This window comes from Rhinichthys klamathensis, unplaced genomic scaffold, assembly GCF_029890125.1.
Source record: "Rhinichthys klamathensis goyatoka isolate OS25496 unplaced genomic scaffold, OSU_Roscu_1.1 h1tg000369l_1, whole genome shotgun sequence".
NCBI lineage: Eukaryota > Metazoa > Chordata > Actinopteri > Cypriniformes > Leuciscidae > Rhinichthys > Rhinichthys klamathensis.
In genome coordinates this window covers 3,075,515-3,101,943 of record NW_026606877.1, presented here as the reverse complement: position 1 = coordinate 3,101,943, position 26,429 = coordinate 3,075,515, and the positions used below count along the sequence as shown (strand labels likewise).

The window sequence follows — 26,429 nt, the reverse complement described above, 5'->3', positions numbered from 1 at the left end:
ATCTCGCAATTCTGAGAAATAAAGTCAGAATTGCGAGATATCAACCTTCAATTGTGTTATACAGTCAGAATTACGATATATAAACTCGAAATTCTGACTTTTCTCGCAATTGCGAGTATATATCGCAATTCTGACTTTATTTCTCAGAATTGCGAGATATAAAGTTAAAATATTAACTCGCAATCGTGCGATAAAAAGTCGCAATTATCTTGTAAAATGTTTTATTCTGTGGCGGAATCAAGCTTCCATTCTACAGTCTTGTTGCAGAATTGCGAGATGTAAACTCGCAATTGTGAGAGAAAAAAGCTTTTAGCTTAGCTTTTTTATTCTGTTGGTGGAAACAAGCTTCCATAGAGTAGCCCCCTTCCTAGGGACAAATTTATAAAAGGAATTTAAAGGTGGCCATTATATTGTGGTTAATTTTTTCCCTCATCAGTATCTACCTTTTAGAAAGGCTTTAAGTGATTACAGATGTCTTACTTTATCAATGATGTGTTTTTTATTTTGAGCTTGTATTTTCTTTATCTTTTACAGAGTTAATGGCAAGATTCCACTGACATACCTGGAACAAGTTTATGAGAACATCTTTCCTTGCCATTAACAGTAGACTGTTATAATTTCAATGGCATCGGATTCAGACAGGCCATATCACATGTCCAGATGTGTTGTCTGTGCATTTCTCCTCGTTTTTCACAAAGATTCACTCATATGCTAATATTCAAGTACAGACTTTGCTAACAGGGTGTTGAGAACAGGGAGTGACACTGAATGAGTACAAAATGATGAAACACGCCTTTCCGTTTCTTTTCGCTATCAGTAAGAAGGATCTACCTGCAGTTACACGTCAATCTGTAATGGGCTGACCCTGTTGGCTAAAACAGCAACCTTGTTGATGCCATTGTGCCAATAGAGGACTTAACATTGTAAGAGTTTGTTTGATGGGACATATTTTCCTTTACACAGAGGGTCTCTTGTTAGTGGTCTGGTCACTGATCTGTTCAAAACGGACGGATACATCCTTTCCTCTTATAGGACCTGTGACATCTGAGAAAGTTAGCTAATCTTAGCTGTAATATACACTCCACGTTGCATAGATGCTTTGGCTTATAGGTGACTGCAAGGCCGTAGTAACTTCATTCCCTGTGACTAGATGTTGAAGAAGTTTAAGAATGACTGAAAAAGGTAGGTGTGCTTTTTAGTCTGTCACATCTGCATGCATGCACCTTCGTAGCATGGACAGGAATAGATCTAATGTGTGTATATACACATTTTGGACTGAATCTGAACTGATCCTTGAAGTGTATTTGTCTGTAGAGTAAGTGATCCAAACTAATCTGTATGAATTTTTTTAAATAATCAAACGTTCTGCGTTTAAATATATATTTTAATGTTAGCCATTCATTCATTTTAATGGCAGCATTTTAGCATGTTTTGACAGTCTCAGAGTTGACTTTCAGCCACATATGCATATTTTCATACAATTAACTTGGTACATTTTTGCGTCTTTGTTGAGACAGTTGTTTAGCTTTAAGAAAGATAATCACTCAGTCTACACAGTGTTGAATATGTCTCATTGTTTACAGACTGAAGTGATTTATTGATTAACTCTTTTGCTGTGTTAATGGGGAAAAGGAAAAGCTGTCCTTTGTCTTCTATTCATATAAAAAAGAAATATCGATGCACTTTTTGTCGTGGTGACTGTTGAAAAAGACATTGCACAACATTTCTAAGTGGATTCCTCAGTTTGGCTGTGAGCTTTGGCTGTGCTGTATGTTTCTGAGACATGTTGTTGTTGTAATATGTGTGTTTGTGTTTTTTTGTGCGAGATGGAGGAAATTCCTTAACACGTCCTGTGTTTCGTAATACTCAGGACTGGTCCAATCATTGTTTTTACTAGCTTCCCAAGTCGGTGTTCTTCAGAGAACATGGCAGACCTCCCACTGGTTCCTCTTCCTGCCGTTCTTCCACCAGGGGTTTATGAGACCCACCACTGTATCTGCTGCACACATGCATATTTGCTGCTCTGCTTAAACAATCCCGATCTGCTGCTGTCATACTGAATGCTGAATCCAGCAATACGGAATCTTAGTTTTTGATATTTCTGATGCTCCAATATGTAAATATAAACAGCTTCTCCTTTACACAAAAACAAGTTTTTGTTCTGGCACCAGAACAGTTTGAGACTGGTTGAATAGTGAGCTGGTTGCCCAACATTTCTGATTGGTCGAGTTGCTCCGTCTTTGCATTCTGCATTCTAAATTAGCACTGGAACTGGAATGAACTAGTTTCATTTCAAATCTCTTACAAGGTGAAGAAGTACGCGACTGTGTTATGCTGTCAGTCTGTTTCTATACGATAGCTTTGATGACAAAATTTGAACTTTCTCAAAATGATGACATTTTTAGGTGATGTATAAAAAAATTTACTCTCAGAAAAAAAATGGTACAAAAGCTGTCAGAGGTCTCTTTCAAGGGTACCAATATGTACAAAATAGGTATTAATAAATACACTTTAGGTAATATGTGCCTTTTGAGTACTAATATGGACCCTTTAGGAATAAATAAGGTACAAAATGTCTACGAAATGGGCACCTTTCTATATGCCCAACATTTTGAAGGTTAGAGTTCTATTTGTTGTTAAATATTAAATGACCTCAATAAAAGCTCATGTTTTGGTTAAACTGCCCACAAGGTCTTGCAGACAAGCACACAATTGCAACACTGAGGTGCGTCACTTAGGCCTCACCTATATCAGATCTGAGTCCATGATTTGTTTTGTGAACACCACATTGACTTTGGATTGTTTATAGTATATGTAAAGGGTTTGAAATTAACTTTTTCAATCTCTCTCTCTCACACACACACACACACACACACACTTACAAATGGCTTCACAAATGCTTTGCTGCATACCTCGGTTGTAACAAGTGGTTATTTCAGTCAAAGTTGCTCTTCTATCAGCTTGAATCAGTCGGCCCATTCTCCTCTGACCTCTAGCATCAACAGGGCATTTTCGCCCACAGGACTGCCGCATACTGGATGTTTTCCCGTTTTCACACCATTATTTGTAAACCCTAGAAATGGTTGTGCGTGAAAATCCCAGTTACTGAGCAGATTGTGAAATACTAAGATGCCGTCTGGCACCAACAACCATGCCACGCTCAAAATTGCTTAAATCACCTTTATTTCCCATTCTGACATTCAGTTTGGAGTTCAGGAGATTGTCTTGACCAGGACCACACCCCTAAATACATTGAAGCAACTGCCATGTGATTGGTTGATTAGATAATTGCATTAATGAGAAATTGAACAGTGTTCCTAATAATCCTTTAGGTGAGTGTATATCAAGTTTTGGATTTCATACATTAATTTCTTATTAAAACAAAATCCTGTCATCCAGCCATCTCCAGCTTCCTCTTTCTTCCTCGTCCTTTTCACCAAAAATGTGATAGATGGACAGACAGTACAAAGAACATCAAAAAAATGTAGGATGTTGGAAAATAACAATGTATTTTCTGTTAACCAAACATTTTTTAATCTCCGCTAGCGTGATGTCGTTATTTGTTGCGTAGTAACGTGTGTGTGTGTGCATTCAGGTAAGTCAGATATGCACAGATTCTGCACAATACACTGTATTTATATCATGATGACTCAAGAGTTGAGTATTTGCGCTAAATCTGCACATATTTGGCTTACACAGACTTCCCCAGCAAAGTCAGTAAACATAATAAGTAGCCTAACACGCCAAATTGGCTAGTGATTTGACTGCGTTACCCGCCACAGTTGATTTTTACCCGCATTTGGCGGGTTGGCGGGTGTTAATTTCAAACCCTGTATATGTATATGTGTATTTGTATCATGCTGTGAATTATGCTGTGCTATTGTGTCTGACATTTTGTTGTTTTGTCCAGTTTGCAGATTGCATGGCAAGCTGATTTGATGCATGGCATTTGCATGAGTGCATTCAGGCTCTCTGTGGGATTTCAAACGAGTGTCTGCAGCCATGGCCCAAACCATGCACGTTAACGGCAATGCCTCAGGTAACACCCCTCCCTTTTAATTAGCATGATTGTCTGTTCTGTTCGCTAATGAATCATCAGTGTTTATGCCTACAATTATTCTCAGTTAAAACTAAAGTGTGTAATTTCTGCACCAGTAGAGTCACCAAATGGAATTGCAAAAATAATACTTGCTGTCAAACAGGTTTCCCCAAACACTCCCCCTTAACTCACGCTATTGGTTGAGCCAGTGGTTCTTTGTAGGGCTGGTTGTTTGCGATAGAAAAGGAGAAAGTATTTTAATATCTAAAAATGTAGACACTTCAGCTTTAACTTTGCCAAGTGAAGACCCAGGTGAGCATTTGAACAGATATATGAACATGACTGAACATATGCTTGTGAGTTTTGAGACATATTTTGTCTGATTTTTGTGCTCTGTTTGAAGATTCATGCCCGCTATGTTTGCACAGTCCTGCGTTTCTTAAACAGGACAGGAGTGTGATTTTTCACAGCATTCTGTGAAATATTGCGTGTCAGCTTTGCCAGGCTCCGAACACTCAACCACAACATCAACGCATTCCTCTGCACATTCCTTCTGACAATAAAGTGAAAGAGACACAACTTGAGTAATAAGAAGAACTATTTTGTCAGTCCCTTTATATTGAGTGATGCAATGGAAATAAATTGATTTAACGGGTTTTGCTCCTTTTTGCCATGTAGCCAGCGTGTTTTGACAAAAGGTCATTTTAATGGTACTTTAAATGTCAAGTAGGAATGTTTTTGTTGTAGATTAGGGAAATCAGCTTAACTAAACTAACACAGTCAATAGATAGCTTCTTTCTTTATGATATTGTATCTCCTTTTGGAATTTTGGTTGGCTGTGTCAGTAAACCCTCACCTTTGATATTTATACAATGAAATTCAGGTCAGTAATAGCCTAAAGGAGATTTTGTGTTGTCTTGGACTCTTTCCATATGGCTCCTCCACAGCAAACTAAGGCCAGAGCACTTGGTGTTAAACAAGGCTGCCAAGCTGTGCCATTATAAAGTCTAGAGTTCTAGCTGATTAGCATGTCAAGATTGAAGGGCTAATGGACATGCTAAACTGTTGGACACTAGTATTACGGGTACTTGAATACTGCTGAGTTACAATGGTCTTCTTTATTTAAGTGATCTGGTACCTCATTAACCTTTAAACATATTTTCAGTTTATTTGTGTATTATGTGTCTGCAAAGTCAAGGTTTCATCCTGATTTAGAGTAGAAACTTCCAAAGCAGATTGATGTATTGAACATTTAGAAGCGTTTTTATAGCCTGGGATCGGACGTGACTGCTTAAATATTTTGTATCAGCGCATAATTTGAGTACATGAATTCGACATTAGGTACAATGTCGAAAACATGAGCTCAAATGGAAGTTTTGTGGCTTTTAGTCAATGTCTGTTAGCTTTGTGGCCATCTGTGTTGGAAGTTGACGAAATTATCAGATATTTACATTTAAAATTACATTCTTTTTTTGCGCAGCAAAGGAAATTGTACTCCTCGAGCCATTTCATGTGGTATTAAAGGTTGTATATCAGCTGAATCACAGCACGTCTGAAAACTTAGTCCAGTTACACTCATCATTACATAATATACTGCATAAGATAACAGCCCTTGTATTTGTAGTAATTTGAAGCCTATTGTCTGCAACAATCCCCTGCATGTAATTTACAGCCATTCCTTCAGATGTTCTTGGTTCATTGACTGCTAATATTGGTTGGATTAGCAATAGTCTGGGATGTTCTGCAGGTTTAGTTAATATAAATGATTTAATACTGGATCTGTTCATCGTTTCTCTTGGTTGCTCTGTTCTTTTATGGCAGGAGTATTCTTAGAGAAGTTTCTGTATCTGTTCCAGCATTGTTTCTTGTTACTTGTTTAATGGCTCTGTGTGTTTGTTAGTGTAGTCTTGAAGATGACGTGGATTTCTGGGATAATTAAACTGGAAGGCTGACGTGGTTTCCATGGGCCGGGTCAGGAAATACCAGGCCAGAGTGAGAAAAAGGGCCTCTGTTTTCTCTTCTCTGTGTGTGTGTGTGTGTGTGTGTGTGTGTGTGTTTGAGAAGACTCTGATATGCTCAGACCAGTAATGCTAGCCTGCTACATTCAAACTCCTGTCCCAGTAAGTGACAAAACAGTATTATATTCAGTGCTCTAGGCATTTAAAGGTAGACTTGAATGAATGGCCATTAAGTGTTAAGAATAAAGTGTTGTAACTTGGATTACTGATGTCAATTGTGTTTTGGTGCTTTGGTTTAAAAAGAAATGTTCAGGAAGGTTGCATTTGTATTTGTTCAGGTTTCAAGTTGCTCTTTTGTAGTTTGTTAATGTAGTTAACTAATAATTTTTGAAAGGGACTCCATTGGATGGTCTTGAACAAGAGGTTTTTGTGGAAAACATGTTGTCCACCAGGCAATATATCACACCCCCTGTCCTATACTATAGCATCCGTACAGTAGGTAATGCTGTAACTTGCATTGTTATTGCACTGGACAGTTTGAAACAAACTGGTTTTGGAAAGATCTGGAGGCCATTGATGTGGGTTTTTAGTTTTTGCAATGCATAAATCTGAAATGCCTGTATAAATGTCCCAGATGCGTGTTTCAAAGCTGACCGGGTTAATGACATACATGTGCATATTTTTGTGTCCAAGTGCATTATTTCCTTTTAAAATAATTTGATAAATTCATGACATGTATCACTTTATTCTATAAAACCTATTTAGTTTGAATTCATTTTCAGTACTTTCAAATAATAAATTGTTCAAATAATAAATCATCTTAAATCCCCAAAATGTCAGGTGGAGCAACCGCCCATTCAAATGAACAGACTAAGAAAACAATTTAAAAGGATGTTTTGATAATAAGAAATTCAAAATAAAATGTTATGGCATAATTTTAAGTTTGAAACCTCATATATCAATTTTATAAATATCAGAAGACTAAAAACAGAAAACTTTTGCCTGGGAATATTCTCAAATGTCAGGATGGCATAACCGCAAACATGGCTCTTTTATTATGAATTGATCAGGGCCGGCTCTAACCCTTTGGTTGCCCTAGGCGAAATTGAGTTTTGCACTCCTAACCCGGCCCAAAAAGCACGTCGGCCCCGCGGGAATCTCCCGGTAGTCCCGATGGCCAGAACATTTGACACCTTAATGGCTGAGATGAGAACACTTACCTCTATACTGGGCTTTCTTTTTATCTTATTGCTTTCTCCGTTTTCGTCCCTGTGCACCAGAGGGTTTTTAGACCGCTTCATTTTCGATCAGCGCGCGCAGCAGCCGAGCACTTGCCTAACGTAACCATAGAACGTAACGTAACGCAACTAACCCCCGCCCCTTTAGGAAATGATCGACGATAATCATCCATTCAATCTAAAAATCAGGTTGACAAGTAAATAAATGTATGGCTGAGGGGCGCCTTTTAGGATGATCATGTTTAATAAACATGTTTTTGTTTCGCTTGTCATTCTAATTCTGTGATTAAGGGGAAGTAGGCCAAGGGCGACACTAGAGGGCGCCCACGCCCCCAACACATTTGTCGCCCTAGGCAACCGCCTAGTTCGCCTATAGCAATCGCCGGCCCTGGAATTGATAAGGTAATAACAGTATGAAATCATGACATCATGAAAATGCAGCATTCAGAGGACCCCAATTGATCCTTGTGGCAGAGAGAAAATGTTTGTAGATGTCTCTCAAATACTGATCAAACTTTCAAGTATGTGTAGGTTGGTACACTTTCCATGTCAGGTGGTACAACCAATATAAAAGTTGGAAAATACTATTTTATCTCAAAATTCTTTATTGTATTTAAAAATTCTATGTATGAACTTGCTAGCATAGCCAATAGCTAAAACAGGCATCCAAGTAAAAGCCAATGTAAAATTAGTGACTGAAAATATATGAAAAATATATGAATTTTTTTTTTTTAAAAATATTTAAGCTAAATAATCAATTTAAGCTAAGATTATTCTAAAATGTAGTTTTAAGTTAAAGATGTTTCAATTATTTTCATAATATTTAAGTAAATGTAGATGCCATTATCGTATCAAGTAAAGGAAAATTGGTCACACTTTATATTAAGTGTCTTTAACTACTATTTACTCACATAAAAATGGTCTGGTATGATGTAGCCTACTTGTCTTGCAAAGCACTTGTACTGCTATTTGAGATGGGATACGTTTAAAGTTAGGACACGTTTGGTGGTATGGGTAGGTTTAAGGGTGGGTTAAGGTATTAAGGGGTAAGCGAAGGGTCAACAATCACAACAAAAGTGATAAAATCACAATCAATTACAATGTATCTGAATGTGATGTCATGTGATTTTATTTTGTTTTTGATCAATTTACTTCAATAGAGTGTTGACTAAAACACTATTCTGTATTCAGCATAGTCCCTGTCATTATTAATGTTATCTGGTGGCTAAACTGATATTCATCAGATGGTGGAACCATGTAAATACTTAATAACAAAGCCAGCAAACAATAGGTCAAAAAATGGCTGAAATCTATATTATGAATAGTTATTGTATTGATTGCATTTTCTGGTATTGCATGATTATTTTTCTGTCTTTAAAAGTAAAATCGGATGCTAAAGATACTAGAGACCTGGCCACTAGAATTCAACAATTATAAATCAATATAGATAAAATGCACAACCACAAAATAATAATGTGTTAGGCACTGCAGACTCTATAAGGGTTACTTTAAGATTTCACTTATACATAAAATTAGGAATATATATATATATATATATATATATACACAAACACACACACACATATTTACAAATATTTGGTCGTACCACCTGACAAAAGAAAAGTCCAAAAATTAATTTAAACACTTTGAAACGTTTCATCCTTTCGGTATGTCTACCACCTGTATTTTCCTGTTGCACATATACAGTACTGTGAAAGATAACTTGGGTGCATTCCTGACATCCTGATCTCTCAAATTTCCATATAGGTTTTGTGGTTAGCAAAACAAGCTGATTGATGAAGTTAGTTTGTTTTTCATGCCACATCATAGATGTGGGCATCTGAGGTTAGACTTTCAAATAGGCATCTACATTGCTAACATTCAGCAGATCTCTTACCCAAGGTGATTGTGAATTCTGTGATAGATCCACCGAGATTTCATTGTGTTATATGAGAACTGAAAACATTGTCCTCGGGGGTTTGTAATTGGTAATGAATACTCTCAGGAGTGTTGTACTAGAATAGACCTTAAGTGTAATAGGCAGAACATAAAAGAGGCCAAAAACAAATCAGAACTTCCGATTTTAGATAAGAGTCTAGTCAAAATGTTTCTACTTTTGCTAGGCGGCACGGTTTCTGGTGACAACGTAATGCTGATCGCTCAAATATTTAGCAGCTGTTTGATATGTCATTGTCTTTGGACATTTAGTCAGACAGCATTTGTTAGACACAGACAGTAGATAAGCCATGCCCTTTTAAACTCAAAGATTGTGAGGCACACTTGTACTAATTCTTCTCTGTCCATCTCTTTTTTGTTGTTGTTGTGAAAGCAGTGCACAGATCAAGCAGGAATGGAATAGCAGAAATAGCAGGGCTGTCTGTGGACATCTATTTTAAGTTGTTTGTATGACACTGTTACATTTGGTCAAAAGTGGATGTCTTGTGAGAATTTAGAGAACTATCTTGTCCATCTGCAATTCCAAGTGAACACACAAAACAATGACATATTTGAGAAATATTCCCATGGGATTCTGCAAACCATTTCCTCTCTACCTTTTTAAACGGTTGAGACAGATTGGACTAATCAATCCTAATGTGGATTTAACACCTTTTTTCCCCTTTATTTTGACAAAATCCATTCCTTTTACAAACCCCATTTACATGGGGCTGTTTCTGCTCATTTTGTCCAGAAATAACTTTGCTACAACAGACATGCCAAATGATCACATGTCACGTTTGTTTGTCCACCTGTCAGAAACTGTCACTGCCATATCCTTGCTTTTTGGTTTTAGCCAATCACATTTAAGGGTGTGTTTACACTTGTAGTTTGTTTTGCTTGCTTTGTTTGGTCTTGAACAAAAAAAACCAAAACATTTAGTCCTGGTCCCCTTCACGTTCACATTGGCATTTTAACACCGAACCTAAAGGCATAGGGATACTGTATGTTCACAATCCGATTGGTTGGCTTTTATTACGTATATTTCGAGACAGAACTTATTGGACATCCAAACCAATGCTGTGTGCTTGGCTAAATGCCCTCGTTGTATGTTCGTAACCTAAATATGATTGTATTTTGACCAGCTGAGAACTCGTGAAGAGCTTATAAAATGTGTAAAGGAGTCAAAACAGCGGCAGGAATCCCTCCGTCTCACACACAAACGAAGATCTGCTGCAAAGAGACACTGTTCTGGTGCTTGAACGAACTGTGGTGGGCAACATTGTGACTATGACGAGAAAAAAACAGGTATGCTTGAGCATTCTGTCCTTTTTAGGGCCGCATCTTCTGACATCATGTCCCGTTTTTGGTTTGTTTACATGTCTTTGGTCCTTGTTGCGTTCATATTTCATTCGAACCGCACCAGATTTCGTTTGGAAGCGGACCAAGATCCATCTTTTCAGCGATCTCGGTCCATTTGTTTAGTGTGCACCAAGGTTCGGATGACAGCGTTCACACTTATTCAAATGAACCGCACTAACAGAGCAAACGCACCAGGGCTCGTTTTAATCGAACCATGGATGCCAAGTGTGAACACATCCCCCCAAAAAACTTGCATCACCCGGCAATTTTATTAAATCAATTTTATAAGGACTATAAATTGTAACCCTAGCCAGCACTAGATACAGGAGAGGACTAACATTTAGTTTTGAATTTTACACAGATGGAGTGTGAATGTCTTTGTTTCAATCAAAAATTATTTATTCTGTAAATACTGTCTCAGTTTGTTCTTTAAAAAAAAAAAAAAAAAACTTTCTGCCAGCTGGTTGCTGAACTTTAAACCAGTCTTGCTTACACTGTTAAAAGTTCTTTTCAACATAGAGTAAGTTTGCTTCAGTACGTTGCCCGTAGCATAAACTATTTTGATCTGAACATCCTCTAGGCTGTTTTTGTCTGATGGTGGGTAGTGTAATTCTAGACTGCTAAAATAGAGTGTGGGTGGATTATTCTTGGAGCCGTTTCTCACACTGCTTTCATGCGTTTCCCTTGCTTCTCGCTTGTCCATTTAGTGTCACAGGTTTTCAACCCCCCTCCCGGTGAGGTCAGCGCTCAGCTGCCTAAGTGTCTGTTCCTCGTACCAGACGAGCCTGTCTCTCTCTCCATGACATTGCTGTTGTGCTCTTGCTATAGTCAGCAAAGCTAGCTGGTGTGCTTAACAAGCTAGCTATTGTTGCTGTGCAAGTACAGTAAAAGAGGTTTTGTCAGTGCTGTTGAAGGATTGTTGCTTGACTAAATAAAGAATAAAGCTTTTTATTTTGGTTGGAGTATTTAAAAATGTCTCTTTTGGTCTACTAACTTTTGTAAACCTTTATTGTCATTGAAAAAGTCACTATATCTTGGTGTTTTTATCTGTAATCCTAAACATAGTTCACATTAAGGAGCAGCAAAAGCTTAACTGAACTTTGTATTATGTGTCTGGTGAGTTTATGCTCCTTAATATGACAAAGACATCCCTGGAAAGAGTGTTTAAAAATGGACCACTGTTTTAAGGGGTTACAAAGTGTTTAAAGAACACTTTCAGAGAGGCAAGACAGAAGAAACAGTGTGAGTACTGCATGATTGGTAGAGGCAACTAGCCTATCACAGGCGGCGCAGAGCTGGGCTAAGTTTACACCAATAGTGGAATTTTTCCCCTTATGGAGTGAAGGTTGAGAAAGTGCTCAGTGAGTGAGGGGAGGCAGCCTGCAGCTTGTTCTAGTTATAAAACTATGACGGCTTGTAAGGGAACAGGCGCTGCTGCATGAGGACTGCTGTTTGACTTGGGGTAAGTGACGCTTGTACAATGAGGGATTAGGTTGCCTTAACCTCCCCAAAACCTCTTTCAGTTAAACCTATATAGGCAGTGTTTGAATGAGTGTTACATGGTCAAGTAAACTTTCATGCATGTTACATGTGTCCTTAAAACGTACCAAGAAAATGTTCAGTGGTTTGTTGTTTGTACTTAATGCACTGTGTCTGGCTCTCTAAATCATCTGAAAGTGTCTTGGCTTTCAGATAGTTAATCTGTCTAACTGACGACAGGAATTCTCTGTCCGATGTGGAATTTGGACCGTGATATAAGCTCTGTTGATGGATATTCCTTGGCTTCTTGCTGAAAAGAAACTATTAACATTTTTACCTCTCTGTCAAGGTATTTCTAGTCTGCAATGTAGTGAGTGAGTGAAATGTTTAAAATATTGTCAATTGCATCAGACCAAATTGATCTTTGGGTAGAAAGAAATATTTGCTCTCCTTGTTTTCCCTTAACCCCACCCCCACTTGCCCCCACCTTGCAAATGCTCAGCAAACACATGGAGTTTGTTTTGCCATGAAATTCTGTGTAATAACTCTTTACATTTAGTGTTGGAAACCAATAGATGGAAATTTCAACTTGTTTTTTAGTTAATGGTTTGACTGTTCTTTGTCTATTGTATAAGTGTAAAGTGCTGTTGAAATGACTGACTCGCACTGTTATGATTACAGGGCATGACAGTAGTGATCACACCGTTATCACACCTTTGTGCCTGCAACCTTAAGAGTTGGTTTCAAACTTTATAAATATACTTAATGTACCAAGGACTCAGACTGAAGAACCATTCTGTCAAAATGTATTTCTGTTTTTAGAGTTGTTGGCTGTTTAAATCCTTTTGGGGAACGAGGTTGTTGTTGTTCTTAAGCTTAAAAAAGTAGCAATTCAAAATTAAGTAATTTTAAGGACCGATCATACGTTTTTTTTATAAATTGTACAATGAGTAGATAACTAATTTCACTCTGTGTTTGTTTTTTCTTTTTTGCAGAAAAAGATGATGACGAGAAGGACCCTTACTGCTTGGAAACACCATATGGTTATCAGCTAGACCTGGACTTCCTTAAGTATGTTGATGACATTGAGCGGGGCAACACCATCAAGAAGCTAAACATCCAGAGGAAGCCAAAAGTGGTCAGGTCCGTGCCGCCTCCTCGGAGCAGTTGCAGTGGCCAGACTGAGTGGACTTCAACAGACTCCTTGTCCTCTTCCAACAGCGATGAGAGCAAACAGTCATCTGTCTACTTCACGCCTCAGAACCAGGTAGCCCCCCCTGGCCATACTGCCCAAGTTCATGAAGCTCCCCAAGCCTTTGTGAACGTCCCTGAGACCAAGCATTTGCTGCCACCACCTTCTCCCCGCCTTCTTCGCCATAACCCCCAGGTGGAGAAAACACTGATGGAGACTCGAAGGCGACTGGAGCAAGAGCGGCTCCTTATGCAGCCACCAGTCAGCGAGCCGCCTCGCAGGCGACTGGCCAGTTTTGGCGGAATGGGCTCTTCCAGTTCCCTGTCCTCTTACAGTGGCTCCTATGGGGCAAGCCAGATTTCACCTAGCTTGCATTCTTTCCAACATAATGGACATCTGGGCAATGGCGAGTACAACCCCTACTTCACATCCTCTATGGGTAGTTCGATCCGCCACAGTCCCCTCAGCTCAGGCATGACCACACCAGTGACCAATGTTAGCCCTCTGCACCTCCAGCACATTCGAGAACAGATGGTAGTGGCTTTAAAGAGATTAAAAGAACTGGAAGAGCAGGTAAAGACCATCCCAATTCTTCAAGTCAAGATATCAGTCTTGCAAGAAGAGAAAAGGCAACTAGTGTCCAAGATGAATAACTCCAAGGTAGCGGGGCAGGGTCCTTGTGGAGGTTTTAGGAAGCGCTCCTATAGTGTTGGCAGTGCTGATCAGTATGAGCCCCTGACCCAGCTCAGGACAGGCTCTGAACTTCACATTGAGGAGATGGAGAACACTGAGCAGAGCACCCAAAGGCTACAAGAGTTTAGGCAATTGACAGCTGAGGTGGAGGCTCTGGAGAGGAACATACAGGACAATGGTGAGGAAATAAAGCACAGCTTACACCAAACAGAGCAAAAAACAAACCAAAACATCCAGCGGTGGAGTCGTGAGAGCAAGTCCATTGGTGTCGGAGCCGATGAGAACATGAACGACGTGGTTGTTTACCGAAAGTCTCCTGGGAAATGCAGAGATGTGGCTGTTGGAACGGAGCAGGAGGTGAGGAGCACAGGTGTTGGTGTGACTGAAGCCATGCTAGGAATGAGCAGTGAGGTAGAAGCTGAAATCGAGATGCAACACCAGACCATCGAAGCTCTCAAAGAGAAGATCTATAGACTGGAGGTCCAACTTAAGGAGACCACCCACGAAATGGAGATGGGAAAGCTAAAGCTTCAGCTTCAAGTGGCTGGATCGAGAAAAAAAACAGACAAGGGTATGATGGCTAGGCCAGAGATGTACAGCACTTCAGTGGAGGCCAGAGTGTCCACAGAGAGCCAAGGTGTGGGCAACCATTTTGAGTTTAATGACGCAAGCACAAATCATGTCCAAAAAATGAATTCAGTAGGCATTACTTGCAGACCAGATGCAAGGCATGTTTTGGTGGGTCCAGAGTTGCCAATGGAGCGATGGGTTGTACAAGAACGTGCTGAGGTTCATGATCAGTGTGTCGGCAGACAGGTTGTGATGTGCAACCGGAGTGTGGGAGTGGACTTAAGTGTATGTGAAATGGGGATCAACACTGAGTTAACGGCCGAAGATTTAGGACTTTGCAAAAGAGAGGCTGAACAAGCCAGAGAGTTCAGGTCTATTGGATGTGGAGATTGTTCAGTGGATGTAATGGTCGGGCCCATCAAGGAGATGGTAACCCAGAGCTCAGCAACAGATGATGTTCACAGAACTGATTTTGGAGTCATGGTCTTACCCATGTGTGCTTCACAGTACACAAACACAGAAATCGAGACAATAGCCAAGTTAACCAATACAGACAATGTCATTCTTACTGATTCCTGCACTAATACACAACCATACTCAAAAGACAAACAAGTAAGCACTGTACCAGTGGAGACTCGTACAATAGCCATTGGGGATGGTCTTGTAAAAGATGTGCCGGCCACATTGAAAACACGCTCAGTTTCAGTAGGTACTACAGCATCTGAGGAGGTTATGCTTGATATGTCAGCATCTTGCAAAACAAAAGAGGCTGGGGTTGGCCACATGAGCATACATGAAAACTTCTTAGTCGGTCAGAAGACAAGGAACATTGCCTGTGGCCCCTGTCAGTCTCCTGCCCCGACCCAAGTTAAGAGTATGCCTGTGGGATCAATGCCATCAGCAGGACCCGTCCAGTCACAGGCTGGGGCAGGTGTTGGACTTGATCACTACATAGAGAGAGTGCAGAAGCTCTTGCAGGAACAGCAGATGTTGCTTGCTCAGAACTACAGTGAGCTGGCAGATGCATTCGACCCACCTCAACAATCCCAGTTTAGCTCCATCAACAGTGAGCTAGTTACTACACTATCATCCATCAATTCAGTTATGAAGTATGGAAGTGTTGAGGAACTCTGCAATGTGGACCTCCTAAGGCAGCAGGAGAAATCAGACCACACCGTGAAAGGTTAGTTGCAGTTTGCTTAAACCCTATATGCTCAATGTTTAAGCATCTATGCTGATTTTTAAAAGCTCTTTTTTTGCATATTGCAATGACCTCATTAATCTGGTCTGGTTTTACTGGGGAACTGTTGTGAATTTTTTATTTTAATGATCATAATGATAAATATTTCACTGTCCCATTTGAAGCATATCCAAAGTATATTTAAGTATGTGCACAAGTACTGTTTTTATTTCCAGGAATGAAGGCTTTAAAATGGTAGGAATCTAAAAGTTCTTAGTCCAGCGGTCTTGTATTTCTCTCTAATCTTTTATTTAGAAATACCAGCATTTTAGCATGTATTTTTATGGAATGCTCTGAAGTTATAAATAACAATTCCTTCTACTCTGTAGAGAAGGGGAAAGCGAGAATGAAGGAGAGAATTTTTACATGCGCATCAGAGTATTATGGCCAATGGATCAGTCAAAATTGCTGCCAAGATTTAGTGTTTCCATGTCTGCTGTGATAAGATTTGGCTCTAGATTAAGCAGGAGATGCACTCAGGTATTCTCCATATTATACATTCTTTTGCTGAAATGTTTTTATTACATTACTACATTTGGTGCATGCCAACAAAAGACCATCTGATATCTAAACCTGAAGATTATCTTGAGTCTTGAATTCAGATTCATATCATAACCATTGCACATTGCTCTGTGAGATAATCCGTAAGAACAGCATTCTGACACACTTCTATGTGATCTTGAGATGTCCTTTTCATGCAATTCTGTTTTGGCAGGAGCTATATTATAATGTCTTCTTGGACATATAATTTGAGAGCGAGCAATTTATGTACAGAAATATATTGCTGTTCCTCATGTCTGCCTTTTTTCTGTCTCTTCTTGTTCCATTTATCCAGAAACGCAGATGGTCAATGCAGTCGATTCCCACTCTAGTAGTGTGAGAACAGAGGTCTCACGGATAGAAAATGTCTATACTGACGACTCGCATGAACAGAGTACAGCTACACAGAAAAGCCGCATGGACCAGCAAATGTCCACAGCATTGCATGGTACTGTATGCCTAGTTCTATCACCAAACAAGAGACATATTTGTAAATATTTTTGCAGTTATAGTCAGTTGTAGTTGATAATCAGTGTGTTGTTTTTTAAGGCAGGCAAAAACATTGGGGGTTTTTTCACTGGTCAATTTTGAGATTTTGGCATATTTGTCTTCAATAACATCTCTTCTTTCAGACTTGTGGTGAAAAAAAGTCCGAAAAACACATTTAGGTCTTTATTTTACTACACTTTGTCTGTTTGCGTCTCTAGATTTCTCATAAATTCATCAAAAGTTGGCGCTCTTCTAAATCATCCCGCTGCTCCGCGATCGCTGTCTGCACCCTGTCATCACATACACCGTTAGAAAGCTCTCTCTCCCCTGTACAATGCTGTCGGATCCAAATATGGTCATTTTATTTTTATCAGCAACCAATCGTGAAAGTAAAAGGGGGGATTTAACTCTAAATGCTCAATCTCATTGGCTGATGCTAAATTTTTAAAGCCCGTTTTCTCAAAATGACTTTTCTCTCATACTCCGAAGTCCGAAATCTCCACTTCAGTAGCACCTATATACGCCAAACTTTCCATTCTTGTACCTAGTTATATTATGAAGACATTTACAGAGAGACTTGTAAATATATTATTCCTAGCCTGATTTGTATAACATTTTATTCCAAAAAACATGGCGAAAATAGTTTTTTTTAAGGCTATTGACAGTATATTCTGATTTATAGGATAACAAAAGTATATCCATAAATCCCTCTGTAATTTTTCCCCCCATCTAATATGTGAACACAATGAAAAAAGAATTTTGAACCTGGCTTTATCCAATACTCAGATTTATGCAAATTAGGCATTATCTAATTAAATATGCACTATTTAAACATTAAATTACAGAAAACTTGTAATACATTTTTTTCTCATCTTAATGTAGGTAATCAACTGGGAAAGATTCATGGTGATATCTGCTAGTTAAAAAAATTACCCTATTCACCTGTAGGGTCCCGCCTTAAAATACTATAAGACTGTGAGTAACCATTATAAAAGAAGCCACTTCTTCATGTTGAACTCCCCCTTGATGGATGTTTTTTTTCATGAAGACACCCTTGTGTGACTGTCTTAGGAGAGCATGTAACAGATTAACAGCTTCAAGGCATGTAGTTACAGGGTAACTACTCTCATAATCTCTCAGTTAACTAACTTAGTTAACTGCTCTCACCCGTCAAAATAAGGGAAACGTGGATAATGAGTGTCTTCATCGTCTACAATGTTCGAGATACAGACAGTCAGAGGGAGTGTGTCCATCTTTAGGGCATGTTCTGGCAGTTCTCAGAACTGTTCTTTTTTCAGTCTCCGTGGAGAGGGGCGGTGATCCTCTTCGGTATTTGGCAGAGCAAAGCCTGTACTTAACATGTTTGCCATAGCTTTAGACTGCGGGATGTTTCTTTTGCTTCACATAGTTTTTTTCTAAACGCATGTTTGATATGCAAAAACTTTTTTTTTCTGAACTAGCGGCGCTTGATGATATTTTCTTCTGTTGAAAATGACAACAAGTTTGGACATTCTACATGTCAGTCAGATTTGGAAAAGTAATGTAGCCAACTCCAGCTTATGGTCCTGATTAGCTGTTGCTGGCTAAAGTAGATTCTTCTTGTTCATTTCCCATAACAGCAATAACACTGTATTTCATAAATCATGATGTCAGCTTTATGTGTTTCTTTCAATTTTGATAGGGTGTGTAGATTTCTGTCAGCATTTGTGGTGGAGGCAAAATATTACTTATCTATAAAAAACAAAATATTTTACAGATCTATATTAAAATCGTTGCACTAAAAATATGCATGTAGACTTGAATACCTGACTACTACTGTTTGTACCTGGAAAAATATGATTTAAAATGTAAATAATTAAGCTATACTTTAACAGTATAAAATAATAATTGTTGATTGCCTGTATTTTTCTTCCCTACTAGGCAGTCACAGCACCCTGAAGTCCATCATGAAGAAAGACGGTCATCAGGGACCTAATGGCACAAAAAAGAACTTGCAGTTTGTTGGTGTGAATGGAGGGTAGGTTCTCGTTCCAAGTAAGAGGAGAAAATATATTTCTCACGGAAGAAGTGTATGATAAAAAAATATTTCTGAGTTGATGTTGGTTATATGTAAGGCATACAACCAAAAAAAAACAAAAAACTTGAGGGTGATCATGCAAAGCTTATTACATGGCTACTTACAAAATAGTATGACACATTACTTGTAGTTTAGCTTAAGCTGCAACAACATTACAGTATAAATTTATATATTCTTAGTAACCTGCACATGAATAAATAAGTGATAAGTGGTTATTTTACCAAATCAGTGCTGCAGTTGAACAGTCAGAATAAGGTATTCTGGAGTATCATGTAATTGTGCATAGATTCAACTCCATGCTGTTTTCCATCTCTAGGTATGAGACGACATCGAGCGATGACTCCAGCTCAGAAGAGAGCAGCTCCTCTGGGTCAGAGGATGAAGGGGAGGAGAAAGACAAGATGGCGAATGTGAGAGAAAGGAGGAAAGAAGAATTCCGAAACAATGAAGCAGTGGATGAAGATAGAGACACTGAAGATTTAGGCCAGGACAAAAGGCAGAGGCAAGTACTGCCAGTAACTCTTAGATCCACATGCAACAAGTGATTCGTAGTTAGTGTTGCGTCATTTATGACTGTAGACCAATTCAAGCATCTCTTGCATTAGAAAGAAAATGTAAGGTAGTTTGGATGTGATGTCTGCAATGTAATATTTGAATATTTTTTAAAAAGTGGAATGTAGTCACTGGAGGCAGGAATGGGAGCTCTGTATAATCATATCAGTTAAGAATCCTGCATACCAAGCCTGACATGAGTCATGAGAAAGAGTCCTAAAGTAATGCTTTTCATAATCTCCAAGTAGTCCACTTTCCACCTGGAATAAACATTATTTCATATCTGGATAGTTTCTGGATATTTTTTAGCTAGAATTCATTTACACTTTGCATTTCAATGCGTCTCCAATGTGATCAGTTAGAGAGCTGATCACACTTACCCATGCTAAATGGAAAACGCCATTTATACATTTTCAACCATTTACTAATTTTAAAAAATACTTTGCCAGATAGTTCTATATACATTCAGACGTGGTCTATTATGTTTCCCTAATTTACAAGCATTCCAACAGTAAAAGATGCTAATAGAGATTAGAAGTGAAGGGGAGAAACAAATTAAGTTTTAAATCGCTACTTTGAAATTAGAATAATAGAGAGACGTGAGTGAGGACTTGGGGAGAGAAATAAGAGATTCCTAGTTTAGTCCAGTAGGATCATTCACGGGATATTGTTCATTAAATCAGATAACCAGATCACAAGACCGCAGTCTCTGTTGTCTTTTTCTACATTGTGAGAGCCAATAAGCCACAAAACAGCGCAGAAGACACAGACGTTCTTGTGAAATTATTTCACGTTAAGAAAATACAGCATGACAGAAAACATGTCCTTGGGTTATGGATAATTATTTTTGGCACAACCTCTGTTTTACAGATTATGTACTTGTATGCAGATAATGGAAATACATTAGCATTTACATCTTTGTCAAGTGTTCAGAATCCTGAATCCCCTGACCACCTCAAAATGTGGTTTTCGTTTGTTCTCCAAAAATTCATTTTTGTTCTTTACCTGATACTGGTTAGCAGTCAGAAGTGTCATGCATTTAGTAACACTGCTTTTTTTGTTCTTCCCAGGTATGATTTGAATGAGAAGATGCTTTCTGCATGCAATATGCTGAAATCCCACCTCAGCGACCCCAAGACTCTTTCCAGTAAAGATGTGGTAAGATAATATAACCCTGTGTAAACCCTTAGTGCACAAAAATAATATCTGTGATTTTAGATTAGTATAATTATTTGGTGAGATCCTCTCTTTTCTTAAGTTTTGCCGTTTAAAAAAAAAGTATTATTATTTTTGCTAAGTCAGCAATCTTGCCAAACAACCAACTGATTCAAAGCAAATTGCAGTTTTAGATGTTTCTTCATGCTCTGCTTCACTGCGCCTGAACGGGAAGGAAATTGGCTTCTTTGTGGGTAACGTGGTGTAAAAGAATGTTGGATCAACACTTATTTCTGCTGACCCCCGAGCAGAGGGTCTGAGGGTCAGCTGCACCCAGCTGTGCACTGACAGGCATACTCTTATGTCCTGCCTCAAGTCAAAGCTGTATTATCCCTGAATTTCAGAAAGGATGTGTCTAATAAGTGGATGTAATTTAGACTAATTAGGATAATTATGTAACAAGATGCTGGATGTTTTGCTTCTGTTTACCAATATTACGTTTTTACATTGATTTTGGGATTCCTTCCATGTTGAAGTGTTACTACAATAGAGCACAATTCATATAAATCCCCTATAATACATTCTGATCTCAATCCTATTTCTCATTTTGTGTCATTCCAGAGGCCATATGTGAACACAGTGCAGCACGAGTGGTTCCGTGTGTCCAGTCAGAAGACGGCCGTGGCAGAGATGGTGGAGGATTACCTGAATGCTTTCAGGGGCATCTGCCCTGCCCTGCTACAACACATTGTAAATATGGCTGATGGCAACGGAAACACCGCCCTCCATTACAGTGTATCCCATTCCAACTTCCACATTGTAAAAAAGCTGCTGGATGCTGGTAAGTATGTGACTCACATTCCACATATCCACATTGTCTTTTAAAGCCACTTACTGTACAGCCAGCTTTTTAGAGCAGTGGATGATTGACGAGTGTGAAGGTGGAGTGTGTTGAGGTTGTTTGGGACGCATCGGCATGAATAAAGTCACGTGATCACAAAACACTTTGGGTCCGTTTACACCTGTAGTTAGCTCTGTGCATTTGTCTCTGTGCATTTGTGATCGGATCACCAGATACGAATGTTAATTCTAGGGATGCACCAATACCACTTTTTCCAGAACGAGTCCGATACGATACTAGTACTTGCTGATACGGAGTACCGATACCTGTATTTTCATTGCATTTAAAAAAAAATTATATTGGGAAGAGAAACCAAAAGAATACACTATGAATCAAATTAGTTGGCTTAGCAAATAGACATTTCCTTCAGTTATTTTCATGCCAAATTATGCCTGTTAAAATGTATTGTAGGAACTACTGTTATCATCATCATCATCATCAAAGCTTTATTAAGAACAAACCACAAACAGTTATAAAACATAAACAGTAACAGACAACTAAAAAACAAGACAACTTGTCTTTCATTTAATAGCACAATTAATATTTAGAGCTGCTTCAGCAGGGCTCAACCAGTCAAGAGTGAGTGATTTTCTCTGTCTTTTGTTGTTAGATTAACATTGAGGACGAAGACAGCAGTAGTTTTATTAGGCTGCTGTCACTTTAAGAGCTGCATGTATCCAACATACTTACATGTACCATTTTTTTTCAACTGTTTAAATTCACTTAAGACATAACCGACTATGTTTCACAAGAATACTTGCCAATACGGGCATTTTTTTTACATAATTTTGTGTGAATTTGTCCGTTAAAGCACAAGAAGACATGAAAGAGAAGGCAGCTTTTCTGGGCGCGCGCTTCTGATGTTTTCACACAGAAAACTTATTGAAAACGTCATGCTATTACTGTACCGCCTTCCTGAAATAATGTAGGGAACCACTCGTTATACATAAATCATGTAACAGTTGATTTTTGTACTTGCACATACGATTTAGATTTAATGCAAATGACGCATGTGAGCTGAGTGAACAATCAGCAATCAAAAGTAAGCAACCGAAGTGTGCGCTCTCTCTCTTTACCGTCAGTTAACGTTGGTAATATGCTCCTCATTTTACTTTCTTTGCTATCATTTCCAACCAAACTACAAAATTTCCAGCAATGTCAATGAAAAAGGGTTGTGCGCTCGACAAGCTTTCGTGTCTGTGCCGCTGTGCGCTCAATACACTCCGTGTGTTTTGCCTCTCAGCTCGCGCTCAGCAGCTATAGGCGTAGAAGTTGTTTTTGTTTAACGTTCTATTATTTCGATACATTTACTTCATACATATCCTTCTCTGATATATCCATTCTGCTCTCCTTTCCTCTGTTCTGTTTCTCTGTCACAAGCACTGAACTGCACACGCTGCGTGGTATTGGTTGTTGGTATCGGAGCATTTTATTGAGTTTGAGCACACTTCTTTCGAAAATCTTACCAAGCCCAAACTTTTGAATGGTGAATGTAAGCTAATGGCAAATTCTCCAGCCACATCCAGAATCAGGCCGTTTCCCAGTGTTCCCCCTCCAAAAAGCACCAAAGACCTCTCTGAATACCACATGATGAGGTGCCTCGACTCCTGAAAATAAAAGCCCATTATCCCAACTTCTTTGTGCTCCTCTACTATCTGACTCTACTCAGGCAGCCCCCATTGTCTCGATTGTCTGCTTCCATTCTCAGACCCTCTGGCCATCTTTGCCCCATTGCCAGTCAGCGAAGCCCCGCTTTGGTCCTTCTCTTATTCCACAGCCCATGACTCTGAGTCTGAATAGCCTGCATCTCTTAAATTCACACAAAAGATGGCTTCCTTCCAAATGCATTTACTTCAAGGGTGGGCTCAGCGTTCTCTCTGATTCCCCTGTTCCCTCTGTTTCATCACAGACGTCTGCAATGTCAATCAGCAGAACAAGGCGGGCTATACTCCCATCATGCTAGCAGCACTAGCTGCCGTGGAGGCCCCGAAGGACATGAGGGTGGTTGAAGAGCTGTTCAGCAAAGGAGATGTCAATGCAAAAGCCAGCCAGGTCAGTGTGATCCGACAGTTACACTGAAAGAGCATTAATAACAAACAAGAATAAGCGAAATAGTATGTTTATAAATGTGCATTAACCTAGATTAATAGCTTTCCACACAGTTACTTTAGAAGTGTCTAAGCTGATCTAATTGACCCTGTGAATCCAGGCTGGTCAGACAGGGCTGATGCTGGCTGTCAGTCATGGCAGAATGGACATGGTGAGGGCTCTGCTCGCCTGCGGCGCAGACGTCAACATCCAGGACGATGAGGGCTCGACCGCGCTCATGTGCGCTAGTGAACATGGCCACGTCGAGATAGTCAAGCTGCTGCTGGCTCAGCCGGGCTGCGACGCCACACTCAGCGATAATGTAAGTGAGCAGAGTCCCCTTTTAAACTAGATAATCCACCAAATATGTTTAAAGAACATGAAGTATATTTCTATAACGTGTCTAACTCGTTTCTCTTAGTGGATACATACAGCAGTATTGTTAGGAGACAGCAAGTAAGGCTAATGAAGCGTTTGACCATTTAGATGTTTTTTTTTTTTATCCCTAGGATGAGAGTAACGCCCTGTCAATTGCTCTGGAAGCGGGTCATAAGGACATAGCAGTGTTGCTGTATGCCCATATGAACTTCTCCAAAGCACAATCACCAGTGAGTGACCACACTTTCACATTCAGATGATATGCAATGCATTCATTTTATCTGTGTATTTGTACATTATGATCATAATTCAAAATGTCTTTCTTTTGAAAGAGCTTGAAAAATTGGGATATTTTTGCACAGAACTAATATAAAGAATCTTGACCTGTTTCAGTGTTACAGCTGAGAATGACAGTTTATTTTATAATGCTAGAGTTTAGGGTCTTTTCTAATGGTTATATATTTTGCAGCTGACTCATGTTTGGCTCTTAATCATTCCTTTTATGTCTGTCATCTGTTCACAGGGTACGCCTCGTCTTGGGAGGAAGACTTCACCCAGTCCTACAAGGAAGGGACATGTTTGATTGGAGAGCTTTTAGCCCACCCTGCCCGAGCTGCTATTTTTTCAGGTTCTGCCATGCCTACCATTTTCATCAGCTAGAAACCAAATCTAAAGCTAAAAGACTGAAAACGTACTTCAAACCTCAACTAGTGGATAGTAGGCAATTATACTGAGCACTTTTGCAAATGTCTTCTTAGTGATGTCTTTCTCCTTGGCTTCAGATTATATAATACAAATGGACTTGCTAGTTAAGAGTCGGTCCTTTCAAGACCTCAAATCTGTACTCACCCTGAATGTATTCGAAACGAAGTATTTCTTCTGCCTGAAATCACCAGCATAATATCAGAGCTAGAGGTCAACTGGAACGTGGCTATGGAGTTGCCTTCAGAATTTTTTTATTCTCATATAAATGTCATTTTATAATATATGAAAATGTCTTGGGATTTTTCCTCTAAGTGGCCTAAAGCTTATCTATAGTCCTGTTCAAAGCTGCCCCCCCCCCCTTTCTTTTTTTTAAAGAATCAATAATTTATAATTCCAAGATGTGGCCAATGTTGCCTGACAATGAGTTTTATATTTGAACCATGTATATGCTGCCCAATATTTTCAGAGTTTAAATCTTTTCTCCTCTATCAAAACCTCAGCAGAGATGTCCAGTGCGTATCACAAGTTGAAATACAGATTTTCAACTTGTTTTATTCATGTTTCTAGATTGGAAATGGTTCTTACTTTTATACTTGCCATTTCATCTATTTAAAAATCACAGTATTTAGGAAATTTCTGATATATTTACCAATTAAAAGTTTTTATCGGAAATAATTGTACTTTCATTGTATATAATGTATGTTTGCGATGTGTAGATATAATAGCTTTGGCTGGCCTTTATGTAATAAACTTATGTCTTGCATCTAATGTGTGGCTTTTCGTGTAGTCACAAATATAATAACAGAAAACTGCCGATAGTAGCCTATAACTCAATAATAAAGTACTAAAATAAAATGACATGGCTTGTTGCTGGTTTTTTAGTCTATCCTATGAAACTTTTCTTTCACTGGTTTCGTACAGGTCAACAGTACAATGTCTCCCTCTACTGGAAAGGACAGCTAATCTACACTCTTAATGAATTTAGGCATGACTTGCTGTCTTGAGCTCCCTTCTTATTAGGCATGCACTATTATTCAAGCAGGAAATATTCAGTTGAAAATAATTTAATTGCATACATTAAACCAATGTATTTTTAAACATAATTTAATATTAAACATTGAATTATATTATATTTTATACTTACTATATTTTAATAAAGTAGGCCTAATTAAAACTGCCCCCTAATTAGCTTGACTTGCAGTTATTTGCAGGGGTGGGATTTGCAGGCATGAAAATATGATGAGCAGCTTTTCAATTCTATTAAAGAGGAGTGCCTTTTAGTTATGGACACTGCGAAGAGAGTTATTATTATCATCATCATCCTCAATTTCCTGACTGGTTTTGCCTAGTTAGTCCCTGCTGGCTGATACCGTAACTACACCATTATGCTGCTAAAAATATTTTTTTTTCTCAACTGACCATGATTCAGAATTAGGTATGTATTGTGACAATTTTTTTTCAAGCGTAGGCTATATAATATTTTATTATATTTTATATAAAGTCAATTAAAACTAGTCAATTATTTTATTTAAATTGTCAATTATCACAGAAATTGTACTATTGAAGTTAATTTGATACCCTGTCTGGACAGTGATGTCATCTAGCTCATGGGTTTTCAAACTTTTTGCTCGGACAGTCCAGTTAAAGGAAAAAAAAAGTGTAAAAAAAACCCTATAGAATATTTCGTTTTTATTACGTTGCAGCTGCTACCCTTAGCTTCAAAGTACTTTTAGGTGTCTTTTTTTATATTATTATTATTGTTGAATGTAAACATTTAATTATTTTTATTTTATCTGAACTTTCCTGATATCCCCGGACCCTGTTTGAAACCCCCCGGT

At 38.7% G+C, this 26,429-nt stretch overlaps 1 protein-coding gene across 2 annotated transcripts; it reads left to right on the top strand.

Moving 5' to 3' along the window:
• Positions 1-1,163: 1,163 nt before the first annotated feature.
• kank1a (KN motif and ankyrin repeat domains 1a) lies at positions 1,164-25,449 on the top strand. 2 transcript variants are annotated; one of them, XM_056233400.1, is made up of 13 exons: positions 1,164-1,182; positions 3,911-4,039; positions 13,007-15,649; positions 16,542-16,694; positions 18,656-18,752; positions 19,129-19,314; positions 20,435-20,522; positions 21,141-21,360; positions 23,330-23,472; positions 23,630-23,830; positions 24,018-24,116; positions 24,410-24,514; positions 24,669-25,449. In XM_056233400.1, exons 2-12 carry the CDS (start codon positions 4,003-4,005, stop codon positions 24,467-24,469), a joined length of 3,927 nt encoding a protein of 1,308 aa, XP_056089375.1. In that variant the 5' UTR covers positions 1,164-1,182; positions 3,911-4,002; the 3' UTR covers positions 24,470-24,514; positions 24,669-25,449. The 2 variants fall into 2 exon arrangements, with proteins under 2 accessions (XP_056089375.1, XP_056089374.1); XM_056233399.1 differs by having other exon boundaries at positions 24,410-25,449.
• The last annotated feature ends 980 nt before the right edge of the window (positions 25,450-26,429 follow it).